We start from the raw sequence: 22,638 nt of genomic DNA on the forward strand, positions 1-22,638 counted from the left end.
GATTATCATGTGAAGCATCACTAAAAATGATTAGTTTCATATTCGGATAGGAACTTAAGTATGCATTTCTCTAGATTTAATGTTTTAATGATTTATTTGCCCTTCTCAATTTTTGGGTGTTTCACTGCAGTACTTGACTCCAACACATCAAAATTAACATCAGGTCTCGTCTGACTGCACAACCAGTTTAATTGACCAATCAATTGCTTCACAATTGCTCTCTCTCTTCTTTAGCTATATCATTACCTTTCTGTGATGACCTAGCTCCATTAACTGGGATGGGAGAAACACTCTCTAAATAGGATTGTTGATTTAAAATTAATCCAGACCTACTTTGCTTAATATCTAAACTAATATATTTAAAAGCCCCAGTAGCCTGACTCCCAATCTTAAATTCTACTTTAATCTTTTAATAACATATTTTTTTCAATACTGCAGTACCACCCATAAGAAATTATCAATGTGCATCATGATGATGCCTGAAAGTTTCCCTTTATGATACTAATAAAACATTGCAGGATCTGCAATGAACACAACCAATTTTCATCAAAACAGATCTCACCGAGAAATACCACACCCTGGAAGCATCACGAAGGCCATTGACACATTTGTTTAGTTATCATAATTTTCCTTCTGCATCTGCTGCCTCTCTGGGTGGTTTCAGAAACACTTCTCTCTGAAAAGCAACACCCTGCAGAAATGTGGCTTTTATGTCAATTGATCTACATTCCCATGAATATGTGGCCAAAGAGCTCAAAAAATATTTTCAATTACTTTTCTAGCTGTGGGTGAGTCCACTCTAACATCTATATCACCCAGTCACTCTTCAAAATCCCTCACTTTAGCCTGTTTACTCCCATCTGCAAAAACATTTTCAGTACAAATCTATCTATGTGACAAGACTAGATGTTCCCTATCTGGTAGCTCAGAATTAACAGCAAACTCTCTCCAATTCTCTAACTCCTTTTGTTTTGCCTCTCATTGGTTTATCCTCAAGTTTTATTGGCAGCCACCACAACTTCACAGTCAGGAAGACTCTGCTTCTAGTTCCATTACATGATTGTTCTCCAGCCTTCATTTCATTGTGTAATCTGTTCAAATTACAGCGTTTACTCGCACAATTTCAAGTCTTTCAGGACTATTCCCATAAGACCACCTTCTCTCGCTATCGGCAGGCTCTTTCTGCAGTACATGATTGTTTTGTGATGCAAGAATCACTTCCAGACCCACTACTAGAACTTGCACTGTGCTTTCTTACTCTCCACTCTTTCACCCCATTCTGCCAGTCCATGGACCTTGTTTCTTGGCCATCATCTTGAACATTCAACCAATATTTAAACTTGCCAGTAGTTTTTCCTCCACTCACTAAACCCTTCTGGAATATATGTTACCCAAGTACCTACACGGGGCAATTGCCCTTTGGATGTGATATCTCGGGCCTGCACATCATGATTGCTCACATTACCACTATCCAACCCTTAATTTACCGTATTCTGCTCCTCAGGCCCTTCATCACAAAACACATGAGTATTTGAGGTACACAGCTGCTCAGATTCTGCGATTTTGTAATCAATCCCAATTAATCACGAGGAATGAACCTTAACAATTTGATTTCCATGTTTGATAACTACTGTCTTACCATCACGACCAATTACCTTCCATTCCCTGTGACCCTCGCTTTTATAATACACCAAATCTTATGAATTGAATTCTGTCTCAGATGGCCTTATATGATGCCTCAGCACTCTCTGAATTTTGTCAGAGACCTCAGCCTTGATGAAAGCCCATCTCCCTGCATGCAAAGCATTCAAATGTGCAGAAAAAAAGACATGTCTCTATTTTCAGCAATACTCAATCAGGATATGATCTGGTGTAAAAATCAGGAAAAGCCATTGTCAGGCAAACCCCCCCACCCGCCAAGACTGAGGCACAAATTATTCTGCAACATGAACATTAAAAACTTCAAAATTGCAAGCCCCTGACTGGAAAGACATTGCCATGGTAACAGACAGTGTTGCAACAAGGGACAAAGGGCCCTGACTCATTCAACCCATGATGAACTTTTGATTACCAGACATTGAAGGTGGGGAGAGCTAGCATTCCAGAGACTGCTAGGGTACAATCCACAAACCTCACAGGAGAGACTGTTCCATATAAGGAGCTGGTCACATGACTAACCTGCTGGGCAACCTGGGAGTGTTTTTGAATTTGAACTCCCAAAGATATTGGAAGACAGAAAAGCCATGTGCTCATGGAGTGAAGAAGGCTGTGTTCCTATAACTGAAGCAGAACCCTCTCTGCCTGCCTCCATCTCTTCCCATGGAACTGAATCTTGTGAAAACATGTGAAACTCAAAGAGAGAAAGGTTTCCTACATGAACAAGGTTTTTAGAAGACTACTGGGCCCCAATGAAACACAAGACCATATCTTCAATCCAGGACTACAGTGAGCTCGAGAAACAGTAACAAGATATTGTCTCAAACTGTTCTACTTATCTTTCCTCTGCTCTTTTCTGTCCCAATCTGCATGTTTATATCGTGTGTGCACGCTAACATGGGTGTGTCATATATCCGTAGACATGAATCGTATGAGAGTTTAAGTTTAAGGTTTATTAAATTTCATCTCTCTTCTTTAAACTTGTTTATGCTCATTTCTTTGCCTTATAATTGGAAAATTGTGAACAAGGATTCACAAAGGAGGTGCTCAAAACACAATGTGTTTAAAATTAAACTCTGTTACAATAAGACCAAGCAAAGACAGCAAAAGACCCCTAGACGCATTCCTCACCTGGTTGTAACACCATATATGCAGCTCAAAGCAATTGTATTTAAAATCTTCAAAATGAAAGTCATTAGAAATATATAGTGAAACATATAATGCAGAATGAGGGACATTGGAAAAACTTGCACTATTTGGTCAAAATAAGTAATATTTACATAATTTAGTCCTTTAAATTTTAGCTGTGCATTTTCCCTTGGCTATCCAACTTTTTCTTAGATGTTTTGACTTGCAGCTTATGCAATATATTTGATAGTTTATAGAAGTTAAAAATATTATGTAATACTGGACTATGCCATGTGAAATAAATGTGAACATTTGTATTTGAAAGTATCCAAGTATCCATCATCTGATACTGGTGCTTTTCCCACAGGGTAATGCCAAACAGGGTCCTGTGTACTTTGGACCACCACCATTTGCAGATTAAAAAGGATGGCCAGCTGTCTCAGATGGGTGCTTGGTCACCCAGCAGTAGAACCAGAGGAAAATTGCAACATCTGCAATGGCAGTGAGAATGGGGTGTTAAGCCATTCCTCACCATTTTCAGGTCCAACCAGGTGGCAGGTCTCAAAATCTCCCCCATGTCATATTCTCTGACCAGACATGCTACGGATTCTATAGTGCAATCAGAAATGCAAATAAAACCAAGAATCTAAATGGAAACAGGGGTAAGCTGTTCAGTTCCTTCAGCCTGTTCCACCATTCAGTCAGATCATAGCTGATCTGTACCTCGACTCCATTTACCTATCGTTCCTCCATACCCCTCGATAACCCTACCCAACAAAAAGCTATCAATCGGAGTCTTGAAAATTTCAATTTTCCCACCATCCACAGCTTTTTGGGGCAGTGAATTCCAGACTTCCATTACCCTTTAAGTGAAAAACTGCTTCCTGATTTCACTGCAAACTGGCCCAGCTCTAATTTTAAGAATGTGCCTCTTTGTTATCGATTCCCTCACGACAATCTATTCACCTCAGTATTAAGTTTGGGTGGAATTGGCGTGTGGAGGAGCACAACAAATGTGCACGCCGAGGCCGAGCGAAATTTTTATCCCTGGACCTCATTTAAATATTCAGATGCCACCGAGTGTGGAGTTTGCCGCTGGAGACCCAAGAAAATGCTTCCCAGCTATCAGGGCTTCAGAGGTGATCATGATTGGGGTGGTGGGGAGTGGGAGCACGGGGCAATGTAAGCCCAAGATTTCTTTCTGGGGCCTGGAGGAATACTCCTGCTCCACATGGCTAACAGTGAAGCCTAAAAAATAATTTTAAACGTATCTTGCTTGGCTTGTTCTTGTCCTCGATCTAGTAGTTGACACGTTTGACTTGACAGGGGAGCTACCTCTACTCCCCCCATTCAGGCCTCCAGTTGAAATGGCAGATTGAAACCCCAATGATATCATCGGAGCCCGACCTGCATATTTCAAGAGGATCCCACCTTCTTGGACCCGTGTCCTTGTCACCTGCAATCTAAAATTGTGTCAGCTTGATTGAGGCAGGAAATCCAGAGAGCCCAAGCGGAACTTAATGGTGTAATCTTTTCATCTATACAGTCACTTAAAGGCTACAATGACATAAACTGTCAAGGTACAATCTTTCACCTGAACATTTTGATCAGGTTAGAGACCTGTAAAGAATCATCATCGGCATGACTTAATTTTCAATGAAGAAATTACTTTTCTGATGGCAACTGCTCATCATTCTGCCATTTACATTTCATCTAGACACATCTTTTGTCTCTTTATTTGTCCCATTACCACTCCCTTTGGCTCTGCACCACCAACTCCTTTGCCATTTAATCTCTCCTGTCTTCCACCCTATCACAGATCTTCCCTTTTGCTCTTTTTCCACCCGCCCCCATTTCACCTACTTAATGCCTATTACATTGCTAACTTTTCTAGTTCTGAAGAAATGTCATTGATCTGAAACATTAACTCTGTTTCTCTCTCGATAGATGCTGCCAGACCTGCTGAGTATATCCAGTATTTTCTGTTTTTATTTCAGATTTCTAGCATCTGGAAGAAGAAGAAGAAGAACTAGGAGCAGGAGTAGGTCGTCCGGCCCCTCGAGCCTGCTCCACCATTCAATAAGATCATGGCTGATCTTTTCGTGGACTCAGATCCACTTACCCGCGCTCTCACCGTATCCCTTAATTCCTTTATTGTTCAAAAAGATATCTACCTTAGCTTTAAAAACGTTTACTGAAGAAGCGTCAACTACTTCACTGGGCAAGGAATTCCATAGATTAACAACCCTCTGGGTGAAGAAGTTCCTTCTTAATTCAGTCCTAAATCTGCTCCCTCTAATTTTGAGGCTATGCCCTCTTGTCCTAGCTTCACCTGCCAGTGGAAACATCCTCTCTACTTGTAACTTATCTATTCCCTTCATGATTTTATATGTTTCTATAAGATCCCCCCTCATTCTTCTGAACTCCAATGAATATAATCCCAATCTATTCAGTCTCTCCTCATAAGCCAACCCCCTCAACTCCGGAATCAACCTAGTGAACCTCCTCTGCACCCTCTCCAGTGCCAGTATATCCTTTCTCAAGTAAGGAGACCAAAACTGCACACAGTATTCCAGGTGCGGCCTCACCAGTACCTTATACAGCTGCAACATAACCTCTCTGCTTTTAAACTCAATCCCTTTAGCAATGAAGGACAAAATTCCATTTGCCTTCCTAATTACTTGCTGTACCTGCAGACCAACCTTCTGCAATTCATGCACAAGGACACCCAGATCCCTCTGCATAGCAGCATGCTGCAACTTTTTACCATTCAAGTAATAATCCTTTTTACTGTTACTCCTACTGAAATGAATGACTTCACATTTATTAACATTGTATTCCATCTGCCAGACCTTTGCCCACTCACTCAATGTATCTATGTTCCTCTGCAAAGTTTCACAGTCATCTGCACACTTTGCTCTGCCACTCATCTTAGTGTCATCTGCAAACTTTGACACCCTACACGTGGTCCCCAACTCCAAATCATCTATATAAATTGTACATAATTGCGGTCCCAACACCGATCACTGAGGCACACCACTAGTGACTGATTGCCAACCAGAATAGCACTCATTTATCCCCACTCTCTGCTTTCTGTTAGTCAACCAATCCTCTATCCATGCTAATACTTTACCCCCAACGCCATGCATCCTTATCTTATGCAGCAGCCTCTTGTGCGGCACCTTGTCGAAGGCCTTTTGGAAATCTAGGTACACCACATCCACTGGGTCCCCATTGTCCACCTTGCTCGTAATGTCATCATAGAATTCCAAAAGATTTGTCAAGCATGACCTGCCCTTCATGAACCCATGCTGCGTCTGCCTAACGGGACAATTTCTATCGAGATGCCCTGCTATTTCTTCCTTGATAATAGACTCAAGCATCTTCCCCACTACAGAGGTTAAGCTAACCGGTCTATAATTCCCCATCTTTTGTCTACCTCCCTTTTTAAACAGTGGCGTCACATCTGCTGTTTTCCAATCAGTTGGGACTACCCCAGAGTCCAGCGAATTTTGGAAAATTACCGCCAGTGCACCTGCTATTTCTCCATCTCTTTTAGTACCCTGGGATGCATTCCATCAGGGCCAGGAGACTTATCAATCCTTAGCTCCATTAGCTTGCCCAACACTACTTCTTCCGTAATAATGAATGTTTCCAGGAATCTTTTGACTACATACTGAACCAGTTTCAATTCTTCTACAATATCCACTTAACAGTCAGAAAATCATTGCACTTTTAAAAGCTCCCTTGACCAAATCTTCCATTCACCAAAATGATTTCTACCAAACATAATTCTGTACTTTTGGTATTTAATGCAGATTTCCGTATTTTCAGAAATAGACGTTGCACAGAAACTGTGCATCCATTTAGTTCCCATTTAAAATTAAATTTGCATTGAGCTTTTAGCACTTAATCTAGAATATGCATGTAACATGTGGTTTGGGATACCTAGTATAGAGCTCAGAGACATGCCATTTTTGACATGATTTATGTTCCATGGTTCCTCAACATACATACTTTGCATACAATTCACTTTCACAAACAACTACTCACCAGGTTTAGCTTCATTACACAGCGCTTGAGAAATTATTCTGATTGAGCTTTTCAAAGCACTAAAATCCAGAGCGTAGTAGTATTTCTCTTCTGATCCTGTAATCTCCACAAGTTCTTTTTTGTTGACACGAGCTACACCAATGGCATAGACTTCAATACCATCCTTCCTGAAGGCTTGAGTTATTGCTGGTATGTCGCTTGAATCAGTGATCGGTCCATCAGTAATGAGAATGATCAACTGTGGCACGTTGGTTTTGCTTTTACTTCGACCACCTTTTTCTGGAGTTAGAAGTTCCTTTGCACGTTTCAGAGCCTTTGCTGTGTATCTAGATCCACGCGTGTCCTTCTGTAGTCCCAAAATTGCATTTCTGATTTCAGCTTTGCTGGTGAATTGATCGAGCTGGAATATGGTGCGCGGATTGTTTCCAAACACAATGGCACCAAATTGAACATTATCCCTGCCAACTTCAGAACGGTTCACCACTGCCATCAGAAAATTCTTCATACTGTCAAACTGAACTGTCGTTCTGCTGTCTGACCCATCCAGTACAAATACAATGTCTGCTATTTCTATTCTTTTGCACGCTGTTTTTAAAAAAGAAAAGTCAGCAATAAATAATCAGGCAAAGGCTAGTAGAAGCAAAAAGAAACAGCAAATGCTAAAAATCTAGAATTTAAAAAAATGACAAAATGCACAGTAGATTTGTCAGCATCTGAAAATGACAACAGGTTAATGCTTCAAGTGTGGGCTGAAAACTGGAAGGAAAATGAGTGTCCTTCGTAGGTCTGAACAAAACAGAAAAATCAAGGGGTAAGTATGTAGATTCCGATCACAAAGTAGTTAATGGAATTAAAAACAATAGTTGTTAGTTACTTGATCTTGATATTTACATATTGTTCTACCCTCCCACTTTATTATCTTGTTTTATAAAGGAATTGCTCATTTACAGTCTAACAAAGGGCCTGAAGCACTTGACTTTTACCTTCGAAGAAGTTGTTCAATTCTGGACACCGTGCCTCAGGAAGGGTTATTGATTGGCCTTGAAGAGCACGCGGTGCAGATTCAACAAAATGATGCAGAAGGGTCAACTTAAGGGGGCAGATTACATCAAATAGGCTTGTATTCTCTTGAGTATAAAAGATTAAGGGGTGATTTAATTAAGGTGTTCAAGTTGATTAAAATTTTCAATTGGGTAGATAGAAACTATTTCCTCTTTTGATTGAGTCCAGAACAAGGGACATAACATTAAAATTATAGCTAGGCTGTTCAGGGTTGATGTCAGGAAGCAGTTTGCTGACAACGCAGCCACGAGGTGGCGCAGTACGAGCACACGCGCAAATGCAGCCTTTTCCACTGAAACGTCACTGTCTGCGATGTTTCAGGCAGCTGCCAGGATTAAACTCAACTTGAAAATCCCCTCAATGGCTGCCATCACCACCTCCATTCCACCCCCAACAGCCCCGCTAACCTCCTGCCATTGCGCTTCTCTTTGTTGCTTCCTCCTGCGCCCATCTTCTCACTGCTGGCTCCCCACTGCCTTCCCTTTGCCACTCGCTCTGGCCTGGCCACTGCCCCCCTGCCTCCAGACGCTCGCTCCCCGTTCACCACCACGCGGCTCCAGCTGCTCGCTCCAGGCCATGCTGCTTCCCTCCTCTCGGCCATTCGCTCCCACGTTCGATCGTTCTCCGCTGCACCACTTGAAGAAGGAAGGCAGGCCACGAGGAGTGACGTAGGAGCGAGTGAGTGAGAGAAGGAAAGCGGCACAGCCTGGAGCTAGCGGCTGGAGGGAGGGGGAGGAGGGAAGCGGAGAGTGAGTGGCTGGAGAGCGGGGTGGGGGGGGGGGGGGGGGGAAAGTGAGGAGCGGGGAACGATCGGCCCAGGGGAGTGGGGAGGAGCAGCGGTGAAGTCTGGAGCGAGCGGCTGAGGTGGGGGAAGCGGCCAGTGGGAAGGGGGGGGGGGGGGTGGTGGGGAGAAAGCGTCGAGGGTAGGAGCGAATGGCTGAGAGTGGGGAAGCAGGGAGGTCTGGAGCTAGTGGCCGAGGGGGGGGGGGGAGCGGCCAGTATGGCGGGAGCAAGTTGCTGGGTGGGGTACGGTGGAGAGCGAGTGGCTGAGGGAGGGCAGCTGTGTTGCGGGGATCGAGCGGGGTGAAGCAGGAATTGAAGCAGGGTAGGTGGGAGGCAGCAGGCTACTGTTCGAGTGATTGGAGATGGGTAAATAGAGACAGCTATTGAGGGGTGAGGACGTCATTACGTGGTGATGTCATGCGCGCGTTCATACTGGGAGGCTAGCAAATGTTCGCACACACTGGTGACGCCCGCGATCGCTATGCGCATGCTCTGCATTGTCAGGAGTCACTTTGTATCTGAAATGATGGGGCAGATGCTCTGTGTGGTGTTATACTGAGTCTTTGACCAGGCAAGTTTCAAGTTCTACCGAGTTGATCTCAGCTCGGATGGAGGAAGGATGCTATGATTGGTTTGGTACCTCCAGCTAGAGATGATGAAAAAAACACAATCAAGATTCCAGCTCCTTATTATCCAGTGATCCCTGGGAAGTGTGAATGGTTGGACTATGACTGAAAACAGGATGAGGCTGAGCTGTGTTGGCTTCTAGAGTCAAATACCCTGTCAGGTTCACATGTGAAGAGCGGCCGCTTGGCTGAAGTACTGGATGGCTTCTGCCATCACAAGGAACCATAACTCAAAATATGTTACCGCCTTTAGGAGAGGAGGAGAGAAAACCAGCAATAAACCTAACCAGATACACAGTTGAGCCTAATTTACTGACTCTGCCCTGGTGGTGATTAACCTTGACCCCTGGCAGTGCATATTGGAAAAATTTCTATCCAGCAACACATCCACGATTTTCCAAAATTCATTGCCAGTGAGTAAAGATCCCATGCCAACACATGTTTGAAAAGTGCCTCCCATTGTGAAATCATTCTGCTAGTTTTCAAAGTAATTTGGTAACTTTTTAAACTCACCTTCAATTGGACTGCACACTTCAAATGAAATCAATTTATCCAAGTCTTTCAGGGCATCAAAGTTTTCTACATGATAAACTTTATCTTGGGTTCCTGCAATGTCCACAAGCTGACTGTTATTAGCACTGAAGATACCAATGGCAAAAATATTAACGTCATCCTCCCTGATGGCTTTGGCAGGTTTATACACATCATCGGCTGACTTTCCATCTGTAATCACGATAAGGTATTGTCGTTCTTCAGGACGACCCCCTTTTGATTTTTTAAAGTATTCTTTTGTAAAAGTCAGTGCACGGCCTGTAAATGTGTCCTCGTCCAGCTGTTCAATGTCATTAATAGCTTTCAGTAGCTCTTTTTTGTTATCATATCGATCAAGCTGGAATTCTAATCTTGTTTGTGTGCTGAACTGTATCACACCAATTTGCACTCTGGTTTTGCCAACCTCAGTTTTTTTGATTAAGGTTTCTATAAATGTTTTCATTTTGTTGAAGTCTATAATCCATATACTTCTTGATCCATCGATTAGGAAAATGATGTCTGCGACTTCCAGTTTACTGCAGGCTGTAGGAAAATAAAACAAAAATATGTTTCCTTGTAATGCTGCCAATTGTTAATAAGAACACAGGAACACAAGAAATAGGAGCAGGAGTAGACCATATGGCCCATCGAGCCTGCTCCGCCATTCAAAACTATCATGGCTGATCTTAGGATTCAACTCCACTTTCCCACCTGCTCGCAATATCCCTTTATTCCCTGCGAGACCAAAAATCTATCTATCCCAGCCATAAATGTATTCTACGATGGAGCATCCACAACCCTCTGGGGTAGAGAATTTCAAAGATTCACAACCTTTTGAGTGAAGTAATTTCTCCTCATCTCAGTCCTAAAGGATTAGCCCCTTATCTCGAGACTGTGCCCCCGTGTTTTAGATTCCCCTTGCTGCTCATAGTCTCTGTGCAGAACCTCTTTCCTAGTCCTATTTATGTCATTGGTACCCATGTGGACCACGACAACTGGAACCTCCCCCTCCCACTGCAAGTTCCTCTCCAGCCCTGAGCAGATGTCCCAGACCCTGGCACTGGGCAGGCAACATAGCCTCTGGACTCTCTCTCTTGGCTTCAGAGAATGGTGTCTATCCCTCTCAGTATACTGACCCCTACTACCACTACATTTCTATTTACTCAACCCTGCTTGAATGGCTTCTTGTACCATGGTGCCATTGTCAGTTTGCTCAACTACGCTCCAGCCCTCGCTCTCATCCATACAAACTGAAAGAACCTCAAACCCGTTGGACAATTGCAAGGGCTGAGGCTCCTCCATCTCTGCCTTCTCAATCCCCTTACCTGCCTCATTTGCAGTCACATCCTGTTTTCCCTGAACATGGACCAAATCAGAATGCGCTAGCCCATGGGATGTGACTTCCTTCTGGAACAAAGTGCCCAGGTAACTTTTCTCCTCCCTGATGCATTGCAGTGTTTGCAGCTCAGTCTCCAGCACACTGACTCTGAGCCGAAGCTCCTCGAGTTGCAGACACTGCAGACATGTTTGCCGTGGATCACTGGTGTCTACGAGTTCCCACATACTGCAGCTGCAACACATCACCTGCCCTGCCATCCTGATTGTGTTTTAAGTAAATAATTAATTATTTACTTAATTAGTAGGAAATATTCACCAGCCAATTTATTAAGCTTTACTACTATTCTTACTACTATTCTTACAATTACTAAAATGACCCGGGTTTTGAAAGCTAAACGAGAAAAAACTCACCAACCAATCAGTTACCTGTTTTCCTGTGATCTTATACTTTGATTTATTTTTTCTCAGAACACGGTCAGTCTGCTCTGGTGGGACAGACTGGCTAACTTTTTAAAAATCTCCGGGTCTCGCTCTCTCTCGCTTCTTCCTGTCGCTTTTTTAAAGTCTGCCAGTCTCACACACTCTCTCTCTCTCTCCTGTCCGTGCTTTTTTAAAAGTCTGCCGGTTTCATTCTCTCTCTCTAATTTTTCAAATTGTTTACATCTATTCAAGTTCTCCATGTTAATGTAGAACTGCAAACTTTGTTGCTAACTCCACTGATGCTACTGTAGGCCCTATTGCTGTACACTAGGCTTCTTTTGTGAATGTGACATTGGCAAATCTGTCCAGCAAGATTCGAGTAATATTGCATTTGTTTTTCTGTACTGTCAGGCCATGCAGATTGCAAAATTTAGGAGAGTATTTTTTCAAAGTTACTACCTTCATTCTAACATCTTTATGCAGTTATATCTGTATTAATACAGGGCTAAGTATGGCTTCTAATAACATCAGGCTGGATTTTGTGGAGAAGGCAGGGCTCCTGGCACCAGGCCAAAAAGGCGGGATGAACCCTGCCTTGTCCTTTTGGCACCCCGCCTTGTCAGCTCCCCATTAGAGTCCAATCCTTTAATGAATCAACTCTGCTCTCTGAACATATGAACATATGAATTAGGAACAGGAGTAGGCCACTCGGCCCCTCGAGCCTGCTTCACCATTCAATAAGTTCACGGCTGAACTGATTACTTCACATTTCCACCTACCCCCGATAACCTTTCACCCCCTTGCTTATCAAGAATCTATCTACCCCTGCCTTAAAAATATTAAAAGACTCTGCTTTCACTGCCTTTTGAGAAAGAGAATTCCAAAGACTCACGACCCTCTGAGAGAAAAAATTTCTCCTCATCTCTGTCTTAAATGGGCGACCCCTTATTTTTAAATAGTGACCCCTAGTTCTAGATTCTCCCACAAGAGGAAAGATCCTTTCCACATCCACCCTGTCAAGATCCCTCTAAATCTTATATGTTTGAATCATGTTGCCTCTTACTCTTCTAAACTCCAGCAGATACAAGCCTAGCCTGTCCAACCTCTCCTCATAAGACAACCCGCCCATTCCACACATTAGTCTGGCTAACCTTCTCTGTACTATTTCCAATACATTTCCATCCTTCCTTAAATAAAGAGACCAATACTGTACACAGTACTCCAGATGTGGTCTCACCAATGCCCTGTATAACTGAAGCATAATCTCCCTACTTTTGTATTCAATTCCCCTCGCAATAAATGAGAACATTCTATTTGCTTTCCTAATTACTTGCTATACCTGCATACTAACCTTATACGATTCATGCAGTAGGATACCCAAATCCCTCTGCATGTTAGAGTTCTGCAATCTCTCACCATTTCATTTTTTATTCTTCCTACCAAAATGGACAATTTCACGTTTTCACACATTATACTCCATTTGCCAGATCTTTACCCACTCACTTATATCACCTATATCCATTTGTAGCCTCCTTATGTCCTCTTCACAATCTTCTTTCCTAACAATCTTTGTGTCATCAGCAAATTTAGCAACCATATCTTCGGTCCCTTCATCCACGTCATTTATATAATTGTAAAAAGTTGAGGCCCCAGCACTGATTTCTATGGCACACCACTCGTTATATCTTGCCAACCAGAAAATGGCCCATTTATGGCTACTCTCTGTTTCCTGTTAGCTAACCAATCTTCAATCAATGCCACTACACCGTGAGCTTTTATTTTCTGCAATAACCTTTGATGTGGCACCATATCAAATGCCTTCTGGAAATCTAAGCACAGTACATCCACTGGTTCCCCTTTATCCTCAAAGAACTCCAATAAATTGGTTAAATATGAATTACCTTTCACAAAACCATGTTGACTTTGCCTGATTACCTTGAACTTTTCCAAGTGCCCGACTATAACGTCTTTAATAACAGCTTCTAGCATCTTCCCTTGACAGATGTTAAGCTAACTGGCCTATAGTTTCCTGCTTTCTGTCTATCTTCCTTCTTGAATAAAGGAGTTGCATTCGTTATTTTCCAATCTCATGGAACCTTCCCCGAATCTATGGAATTTTGGAAAATTAAAACCAACACATCAACTATCTCACTAACCACTTCTTTTAAGACCCTAGGATGAAGTCCACCCGGACCCGGGGATTGTCAGCCTGCAGCTCCAACAATTTGCTCAGTACCACTTCCCTGGTGATTGTAATTTTCTTGAGTTCCTCCCTCCCTTCCATTTCCTGACATAACTATTTCTGGGATGTTACTTGTATCCTCTACAGTGAAGACTGATGCAAAATACCTGTTCAATTCATTCGCCATCTCCTTATTATCCATTATTAATTCCTCAGACTCACTTTAACTCTTCTTTTTAAATATCTATAGAAACTCTGACTATCTGTTTTTATATTTCTAGCTAGTTTCACTTGTACTCTAATTTTTCCCTCCTTATTAATCTTTTAGTCATTCTTTGCTTTTTTTTTAAACATTCTGTACAATCTTCTGACTTGCCACCCATCTTTGCGTAATTCTATGCGTTTTCTTTAGGTTTGATACTATCTTTAGCTTTTTTAGTTAACCACAGGTGGTGGATCCTCCCCTTGGAATTTTTCTTTCTCGTTGAAATGTATCTATTCTGTGTATTCTGAAATATCCCCTTAAATGTCTGCCACTGCATCGCTATTGGCCTACCCCTTAACCCAATTTGCCAGTACACTTTAGCTAGCTCTGCTTTCATGCCCTCTTAATTGCCCTTATTTAAGTTTAAAATGCTAGTCTTGGACCCACTCTTCTCTCCCTTAAACTGAATGTAAAATTCAATCATATTATGGTTGCAGCCACCTAGGGATGCCTTCACCATGAGGTCATTAATTAATCCCATTTCATGGTGCAATACTAGGTCTAGGATAGCCTGCTGTCGGTTGGCTCCAGAACATGCTCATCCAAGAAACTATCCCAGAAACATACCATGAACTCCTTATCTCAGCTCCCTTTGCCCATCTGATTTTTCCAGTCTATATGTAGATTAAAATCCCCTATGATTATCGCCATACCTTTCTGACAAGCTGCCATGATTTCTTCCTTTATACCCAGTTCTACCGTGTGGTTATAGTTAAGGGGCCTGTACACCACTTCCACAAGCCACTTTTATCATTTCTGATCTCTACCTAAACCGCTTCTACATCCTGGTTTCCTGAACTTAGGTCATCCCTCTCTACATTTCTCCCAAAACCACTTGGCCTCATTACTTGTCTTCAAAAGCCTTCTCATAACTGTTCCCTTTGATCATACCCTTCAACTTTTTTTCCTGATCAATCCATCACTTTTATCCTTGTTAAGCAATCGAAGATAATACTTTTACATGAGGATACCTTTATAAATACAATTTGAGTTGTTGAAACTAGTAATCTTAACTCTAGCACCAATTTTCCTGACCCTTGCCTCTGAGGAACAGCCGTTTCCCTGGGTGCATAAGTCAAGATAAAGGGGTCTGTTTCTTCAGGTTACTTCCCCTTTTATGTTGACCCAGGATTTGCAAGGCTTCCCTGGAGCAGAGGCAGTGAAGAGGACAGACCTGGACAGGCATTTGCAGTAGCCACCGAGATGCAAAAGAGACAGGAGAAGATTTTCCTAGCTTTGCACCTCATTTTCTGAATGGACATTCCCCATCTGTCACTGCACAAGAGCCCCCAGAGAAACAGAGTGCTGTGGCCAGTGAACCTCACACCACATGAAGGGTCTGTGGAGTACCTGGAGCAGACTATAACTGGAAGGTTGGTGAAGTTTTTGTTTAAACTTCTCGCCACGCACCCCCACCATCCCAGACATTTAGATGTAATCAGTAAATTATGGCTGTTCATCCCTATCCTGTCCTTTCTGCTCTCTAGACTTTGCCAGCCTATGTTAGTGGGCCAGGACTGGAAATTCTACTGCCCTTGTGCCTAGTTAGATGCTGTGCCCTTTGGATGCATTTCTCTCGGGGCACAAGAACAAAAGAAAATCAATCTTTATGTGTCCATGCTCTCTCCATAGAGTATTGAGACAGAAACCTTTCCATGCTAGATCATTTCAGCAAAAACAAAACACGAGAACTGCTTACCTTCCTTTGTACACATATCCCGTACAACTTTTTGTTTTATTTCTGTCAAAGCGTCGTAGTTTTCAGTGTGAAAAATCCTTTCTATTTCTCCTCCAATCTGTAAAAGTTCAGAACGTTCAACTTCTCCCACACCAATAGCATAAACATCTACTCCTCTTTGCCTTAATTCTGCAGCAGGTCTTGAAACATCGTCCTGTGACTTTCCATCAGTGATGATGATCAGGAAGCGGCGCACCCGATCTTTACGGCTTTTATCTGCTTCATTGAAGAGATCTTTCATATATGTCAATGCTCGACCCAACTCTGACCGCCTTCCTCCAATTAATCTGATTCTGTTAATTGCAGCTTCTATTTCACTTTTAGTTGCATATTTAGCGATGTCAAATTCTTTCTGTGTAGTATATCCATATTGGGCAACGCCAATCCGCACTTTGTCTTTGCCAATACGGAATATATGTACTACATCTAGCATGAATTTTTTCATGTCATTGAAGTCATCAGATTGTTTATCATCTGATCCATCAATCAGGAAGTAGATATCGGCTTCATCAGTTTCAACGCAACCTGAATAGAGAAAACAACCTGACTTCAGGTACAGAAACATGAACCAAGTATTTTAACCTATGATCACCTATAAGACACCTCCTTTCAAGGCTGAAAAACCTAACTGTCTCCAATCTTCCCCATAACACAGGGAATATCTCTTATTTGCAATGCCTCCAGTGCATAAACATCTCCCATGTGTCTCTATGAACAGAACTAAAGACATTATTTAAGGTGTAGTCCAACCAGAGATTTGATTGCAACTAGCTCTGGCTTATATTCTGTTTTAAATTAAGGAGTTCAACATTTTATTGGCTTTATTAATCTTCATGGTTGGACATGTTGAGCATCCAGTCCAATTCTCCTCAGCCTCAATCAATTTTACTCTTAGCTATTTCACACCATTCATGACGTTTGTATGTCACCTATTCCAACATACTATACATTAAACTTACCTGCATTAAATTCCATCTGACATTGTATTATCCGTGTGTATATTATCTGGGCAGTCTCTGCAATTCCACTGCCCCTGCTAGTTTATCATCTGCAAATTTGAATACTGTGCACTGAGTTTCTAAATCCAGCTCACTTATGTAATCAAAGTGATTCCTGACAATGCAGCGACCCGCTGACGTTATCAGAGTGCGCCAAGCTGCGCACATGCGCTGTTACTTCTTGCCAGGACTTAGTGGCGCAGGCGCAGGATGACATCATCACGCAGCGCAAACATCATCGTGTATCCCCGCCAGGTCCATCTTTGCGCATGCACGATAAAGCGTCATTGCGTATCCCGCCCCTCACTCGGATGGAGGGGGCGGCTGAATGGGAGATTTTGAGGCTGGATCTCTTCTCCACCCACCCACGCCACCCCCCCACCCCCTCCTCAGCAATTCGCTCCAGGCCATGACGCTTCCTCCCCTCAGCCGCTCGCTGCTCCCCTCCACTCCCCGATCGTTCCTTGCTTTGCACCACCCCACTCTCCGGCCACTCGCTCCCCACCCAACCACCCTCCAGCCGCTAGCTCTAGGCTGCGCCGCTTCCCTTCATTCGGCCACTTGTTCCTACTTCACCCAGTCAACCCTTGCTTCTTCAGGTGGCGTGTGGCGTCTGATGACACGTGGGAGTGAGTGGAGGGAAGCAACGTGGGTGGGGGCGGTTGCAGGGGAGTGAGCGGCCGATCGGAGAACAAATCGGCCAGGGAAGTGGGGGGAGCAGCGAGGTCTGGAGCGAACGGCTGGGGGGGAAGCAGCTGGTAGGGAGGAGGGGGAGAAAGCAAGTTGCTGAGGGGCGAGAGCGGCCAGTGGGGCGGGAGCTAGTAGCTGCATTCAGGTGAAATCAGTCCTGGTCAGTCATATAAACGAATCACGATAACGAATTCGCAGCACATTTTATACGCTGCCCAATTTTCTTTTCCATCGATCAGGGTGCCAATTCACTATCTTCCAATGGAAATCCAATCATAAAATTTATTTTGTATTTAGTAGGATTACTGGAATGTTAAATGGATCTGAGGATTACAGTTAGTATCCTATAACTACATAGTAACATATTACTGCACTTCCCCATCCAACTTAATGTAAGGTTAGTTTGCTAGAACGATCTAGCCATGAGCATTTCCTGTAATAAATTGAACAGCGCCATCTTGAATCCTGGCAGCAGCCTGAACGTCACAGACACTGACGTTCCAGCTGAAGAGCCTGCATTTCTGCATGTGCAAGCTCTGCGCCACCTGGTGGTTACATTGTCAGAAAACACAGCCTTATGTAATTTAGGAACAGCTGTTAGTCCCTTAGCCACTCCCTCCAACAAAAGTCCTCTGACGGTGGTGTAAGGGCAACGTCACTGAGTTAGTAATGCAGTGGTCCAGGCCCATGCCCTCGGGACATCGGTTCACATCCCATTACAGCAGCTGGTAGAATTTAAATTTAATTAAAAGCTAGTCTCAGTAACAATACCATGAAACGTATCATTGATAGTTGTAAAAATCCATCTGGTTCACTACTATCCTTTCGGGAAGGAAATCTGTTGTCCTTACCTGGTCTGGCTACATGTGATTCCAGACACACAGCAATGTGGTTGACTCTTAACTACCCTCAGAAATGGCTCAGCAAGCCAGTTATCAAGGGCAATTAGGGATGGGCAACAAATGCCGGCCTTGCTAATGATGCCCACATCCCATGAAATTATTTTTAAAAAGCCATAGAAATGAATTTCTTCGGATCCACTCACCATAATTTTGGCAAAAGAGTTGCAGAAACCTCAGACATAAAAAGTACAAACACCATTTAAGCTATTTTCCTTTGGTATTTCAGCCCTCAGTTAAGGTCAACAACAGGGACAGGCCCTGCAGACATTCTCCCTCATTGCTTTTAACTCTTAATTCAGTTTCTTATACATGTCTAACAATTACCCGGATTCCCCACATATTTGAGCTAACTCACAAATTGTCTCTACATTATTTTGGAAGTCAACTGAAAATATGTTTCTCCTTCTAAAATCACTGGACCATCAGAATTCACAAATTTGCACTTCTCACCTTGCTGAAGTTGTTCTTTTTTTTCAGCTTTTACATCAGTGCTTTGGACAATCTCAATGCAAATTTTCTTCTGGAGCAATCTTTCACTAGCTTGTAAATGTTCAAAATTATCTATACTTGAAACAAAAGTTTCTGGAGGATACGAGGCAATCTCTGTAAGCTCACGGACACTAGCATTTTTTGTTCCCAAGGCATGCACAATAACACCATTGCGTCGAAGGGCCGCAGCTGCTCTTTTGATATCATCATTGGAGTTTCCATCAGTGATCACAATCGCAATTTGAGGAATCCCTTGCTTTTTCCTACCGCCAGCTCTTGGCCCAAAGTAATTATCTTTTATAAAGCTAATAGCAGCTCCTGTATTTGCCTGTCCTCCCCTGTAAGGTGTATTTGCAATGTGTTTAAGAATGTCTTCCTTGTTCTGAAATGTCGTTAGGTAAAATTCTGGTGTTGGGACAGTGCTGTATTGAACCAAACCAACTTGCACTTTTTCAGAACCAACATCAAGCACCTTGATGAAATTATTTAGAAAATCACGGATCAGTTGAAAGTTCGTGGCTCCAATTCTGCTCGATTCATCCACAAGGAAAACAATATCAGCAATTGAAGCAGTCTGGCACACTGAAAGTAAACAAGAAAACATTGTAAATGGACTGTGTGGCACATTCCAAAGACATGCTCAGTATTCATAGTATTCAGTAATGCAAGTGTTCCTGTTCCTGCACCTGGGCATTTGGGAAGCAAACTTCTGCCTAAAGGAGACATAAAGGGCTGGATTTTAAGAGCTCACCGCCGCTCTTGGCAGCGGACTCAGAAAATGGCAGCTCCTGCGCGTTGAAAAGCCACCGCGATCTCCCGCGTGGCAACTCATTTAAATAGCTGAAGTGGCCCACCCCCAGTCACGTGGAGGGGGCGGACTGTCTGTCAGTGGCAATAGCATCAGCAGCCGGTGTGCAGGCTTGGCACCATTTTTAAAAGGGCAGCTAGCTCTGCTGGCAAATTTGAATTTTTAAAGTGAACCGCCACCCCCCACCAAAAATTACAAAACAAAATTGTAATGCTCCTTTCCAACCCCTAATAAAAGTTACATTAGTTATTTGCCCTTGCCCCCACCCCAAAACACATACCTTTTAAATCTGACCTCCACCCACCCTCCCACAAGACTGCACAAAGTTTAAAGTTCATGCCTTCCCACCATCCCCTGCACTCATTACGTTTATTTGACCCTTTCCCCCCCACACCGCACTAAAAATCTTAATTCCTACCCCCCTCCCCCCACCCCGCAAGTGACACCCTGCTATCCCCAACGGGGAACTGAAGGTGCGAGAGTGCTGGCTGCTGTACTGAGGATTGCAGTTGGTCCGGAAGATTGTGGGTAAGCTCATTTAACTTTATTCATGCCATTGATTTAAATATTGAAATTGAGATCCCGTCACCCAGCGGCAGGGGGCCACCACGGAGCCTCATCACCACGGGAGGATCGGGCCCGGCACTCCCAGTGTCGGCCTCCTTGGTGGGCTTCTGCCGCAACCATCTTCCGGCCCCCCACCCCACCATGGAGCCCGACGTCATGGGCTTGGTAAAATCCAGCCCAAAGAGGCATTCAGAGGGACCTGGATCTTCTTGTACATGAATCGCAGTAAGTTAACATACAAGTCCAGCATGTAGTTAACAGCGGCTTTTGTTACAAATGGATTGACGTATGAGTAAAGAAGTCTTACAACAATTATACATGGCATTGGTGAGGTTACACCTAGTGTACTGTGTGCAGTTTTGGTCTTACGTAAGGGAAGACATGCCTGCCTGGAGGGAATGCAACAAAGGTCTACTAGACTGGTTCCTGGGATGAGGAGACTGTCTTATGAGGGCAGATTGAGTAGACTAGGTCTATATTCCCTGGAGTGTAGAAGAATGGGAACTGATCCAATTGAAACAAACTCTTAAGGGGCTTGACAGGGTAGATACTGAGAAAATGTTTTTCCTGGCTTGGGAATCTAGAACACTGGTTCACAGTCTTAGAATAGGGGTCGACCATTCAAGACTGAGATGACAAATTTTTTCACTCAAATGACTGTGAATCTTTGGAATTCTTTACCCTAGAGTTATGGATGTGCAATCATCGAGTACATTCAAGACAGAGGTCGACTGATCTTTGGGTACTATGGGAATCAAGGAATATGGTGATAATGCAGAAAGGTGGAGTTGATATAAAAAAGTCAATCATGATCTTGAGTGACACAAGATCTTGAAGGGTCAAATGACCTACTCCAGCTCCTATTTCTTATATTCTTATCTTCTTAAAACCAGCAGAGCAGCCACGCTGTCTGACATCAGGAGGCCCGAAGGATTTTGGGAGGGTGGGAAATCGGCACTCCTGAAAGAACAACTGACACTAACTGTTGTGATATTGCTTTAAAGAAATATGTAAACAGTGAGTCTGCATCATCACTGCAGGAAGTGATGTCATACACCATGTGAGACAGTAATAGGAGTTGTGTTGATCCCAAGTAAGATGTGCATGTTGAACTCTCCTGTAACTTGTATATAGTATTGTGAGTCTTCAATAAAAAAGAACCCAAAGTATTTGTTACCATTCATCAGTATGTGATTGGTAAGTTTGTGTGAAGAACCCAATAACACAACATTAACCAGCACAGATCACTTCCCCTACTCAACTTCACACCTATACCCAGCCTCCAACAATCTTCCATTCTGGAAAATGCCTCCGGCAGAGGCCCACCACGCACCTCGATGCCAGAAGGCCCGGCCTGATATTGCTGGCGGCGGCGAGGCCTTGTGGCGGCCGCCCTACCGTTGGTGATGGGAGCGCCATTAACATATGCAAATAAGTTTAAATAAACCATACTACTTCTTTCCTTTTGGCCCTCCATACCTTCTCTTTTTGCGCTCTGTCCTCCCTCATCTTTCCCTCTCCAACACTGGTTGCACATTTTGAAGAGAGCTTGGTAGCAAAGCAAGAAGCTATTAGATTCAGTGGGGGACAGGCCCAGTGGTAGGAATGGCTGTTACATGATTAAAGGAGAAAAGATGGTCCAATAAAACCCAAAATTCTAATGCATGCCTTCCATATACATTTTCCCCTTGGCTATTTTACCCATTTTCCCTCCTTTCTAGCTGAAATGGCTCTCATTAAACTTTTGAGAGAGTTAAGATTCCACAGGAGCTTTCCCAATAACTTCAGAGTTCCATGGAACCCTGGAAAAATAATGTAAAACAGTTTGTCCAGGGGATTCCATGGATCTTCCTGAAATTGAGCTAAACAAACAGGAGAACAGTCATGGAAATTCAACTACTTCATGTTCAAGTCTAACTTCCAAGTTTCAAATCCAATACTATTAGTGACTTATTTTGAATACACAATTCCTTTTACAAAATCCATCCTAGGCAATATTGAAATCTATGTCTTCCTCCAATGTCATCTTTTCAACTGCTTGGCCAGGATAATTCTGCTGCTAAGCTCCAAAAGTTGACATTTTTCCTTCCGTCTAGAAACTGTTCAATACCTAGGGGGAGCTGATTTTTTTTCCTTCGGGGGCTGGAAACAGGAGTCAGGGCTATTTCCGGGTCCCAAACCTGTGTCTGGGGAGCAACAGTCACTCTTTAGGATTGCCCCCTTAATTGGCATGGAAACAGGTTCCTTGTCCAATTAAGAGTGGCAGGTAGGCTCTTGGAGCAGGAGAGTCAATCGGAGGCCTTCCAGCTGGAGAGCAGCAGTAGGCTGCAGTAAAGGGTAAGTAACTGAGAGGGTGCTTCAACATGAAGGTGCCCTCTCACCATGACTCATGCCACCTCCTA

At 43.3% G+C, this 22,638-nt stretch overlaps 1 protein-coding gene across 1 annotated transcript in view; it reads right to left on the reverse strand.

Annotated features, from left to right (window-relative positions):
* LOC137380552 (collagen alpha-6(VI) chain-like) overlaps nt 1–20,394 on the reverse strand; it is a 174,268-nt gene extending 153,874 nt beyond the window's left edge. The window contains exons 1-5 of the mRNA XM_068052548.1: nt 20,259–20,394; nt 18,823–19,443; nt 15,744–16,307; nt 9,822–10,382; nt 6,838–7,422 (exon numbers count right to left, since the gene is read on the reverse strand). Of these exons, the coding sequence (XP_067908649.1) occupies nt 6,838–7,422; nt 9,822–10,382; nt 15,744–16,307; nt 18,823–19,443; nt 20,259–20,394 (2,467 nt within the window). The remainder of the gene's footprint in view (nt 1–6,837; nt 7,423–9,821; nt 10,383–15,743; nt 16,308–18,822; nt 19,444–20,258) is intronic.
* Between the last annotated feature and the right edge of the window lie 2,244 nt (nt 20,395–22,638).

The sequence above is a fragment of the Heterodontus francisci genome, chromosome 2, assembly GCF_036365525.1.
Source record: "Heterodontus francisci isolate sHetFra1 chromosome 2, sHetFra1.hap1, whole genome shotgun sequence".
Lineage (NCBI taxonomy): Eukaryota > Metazoa > Chordata > Chondrichthyes > Heterodontiformes > Heterodontidae > Heterodontus > Heterodontus francisci.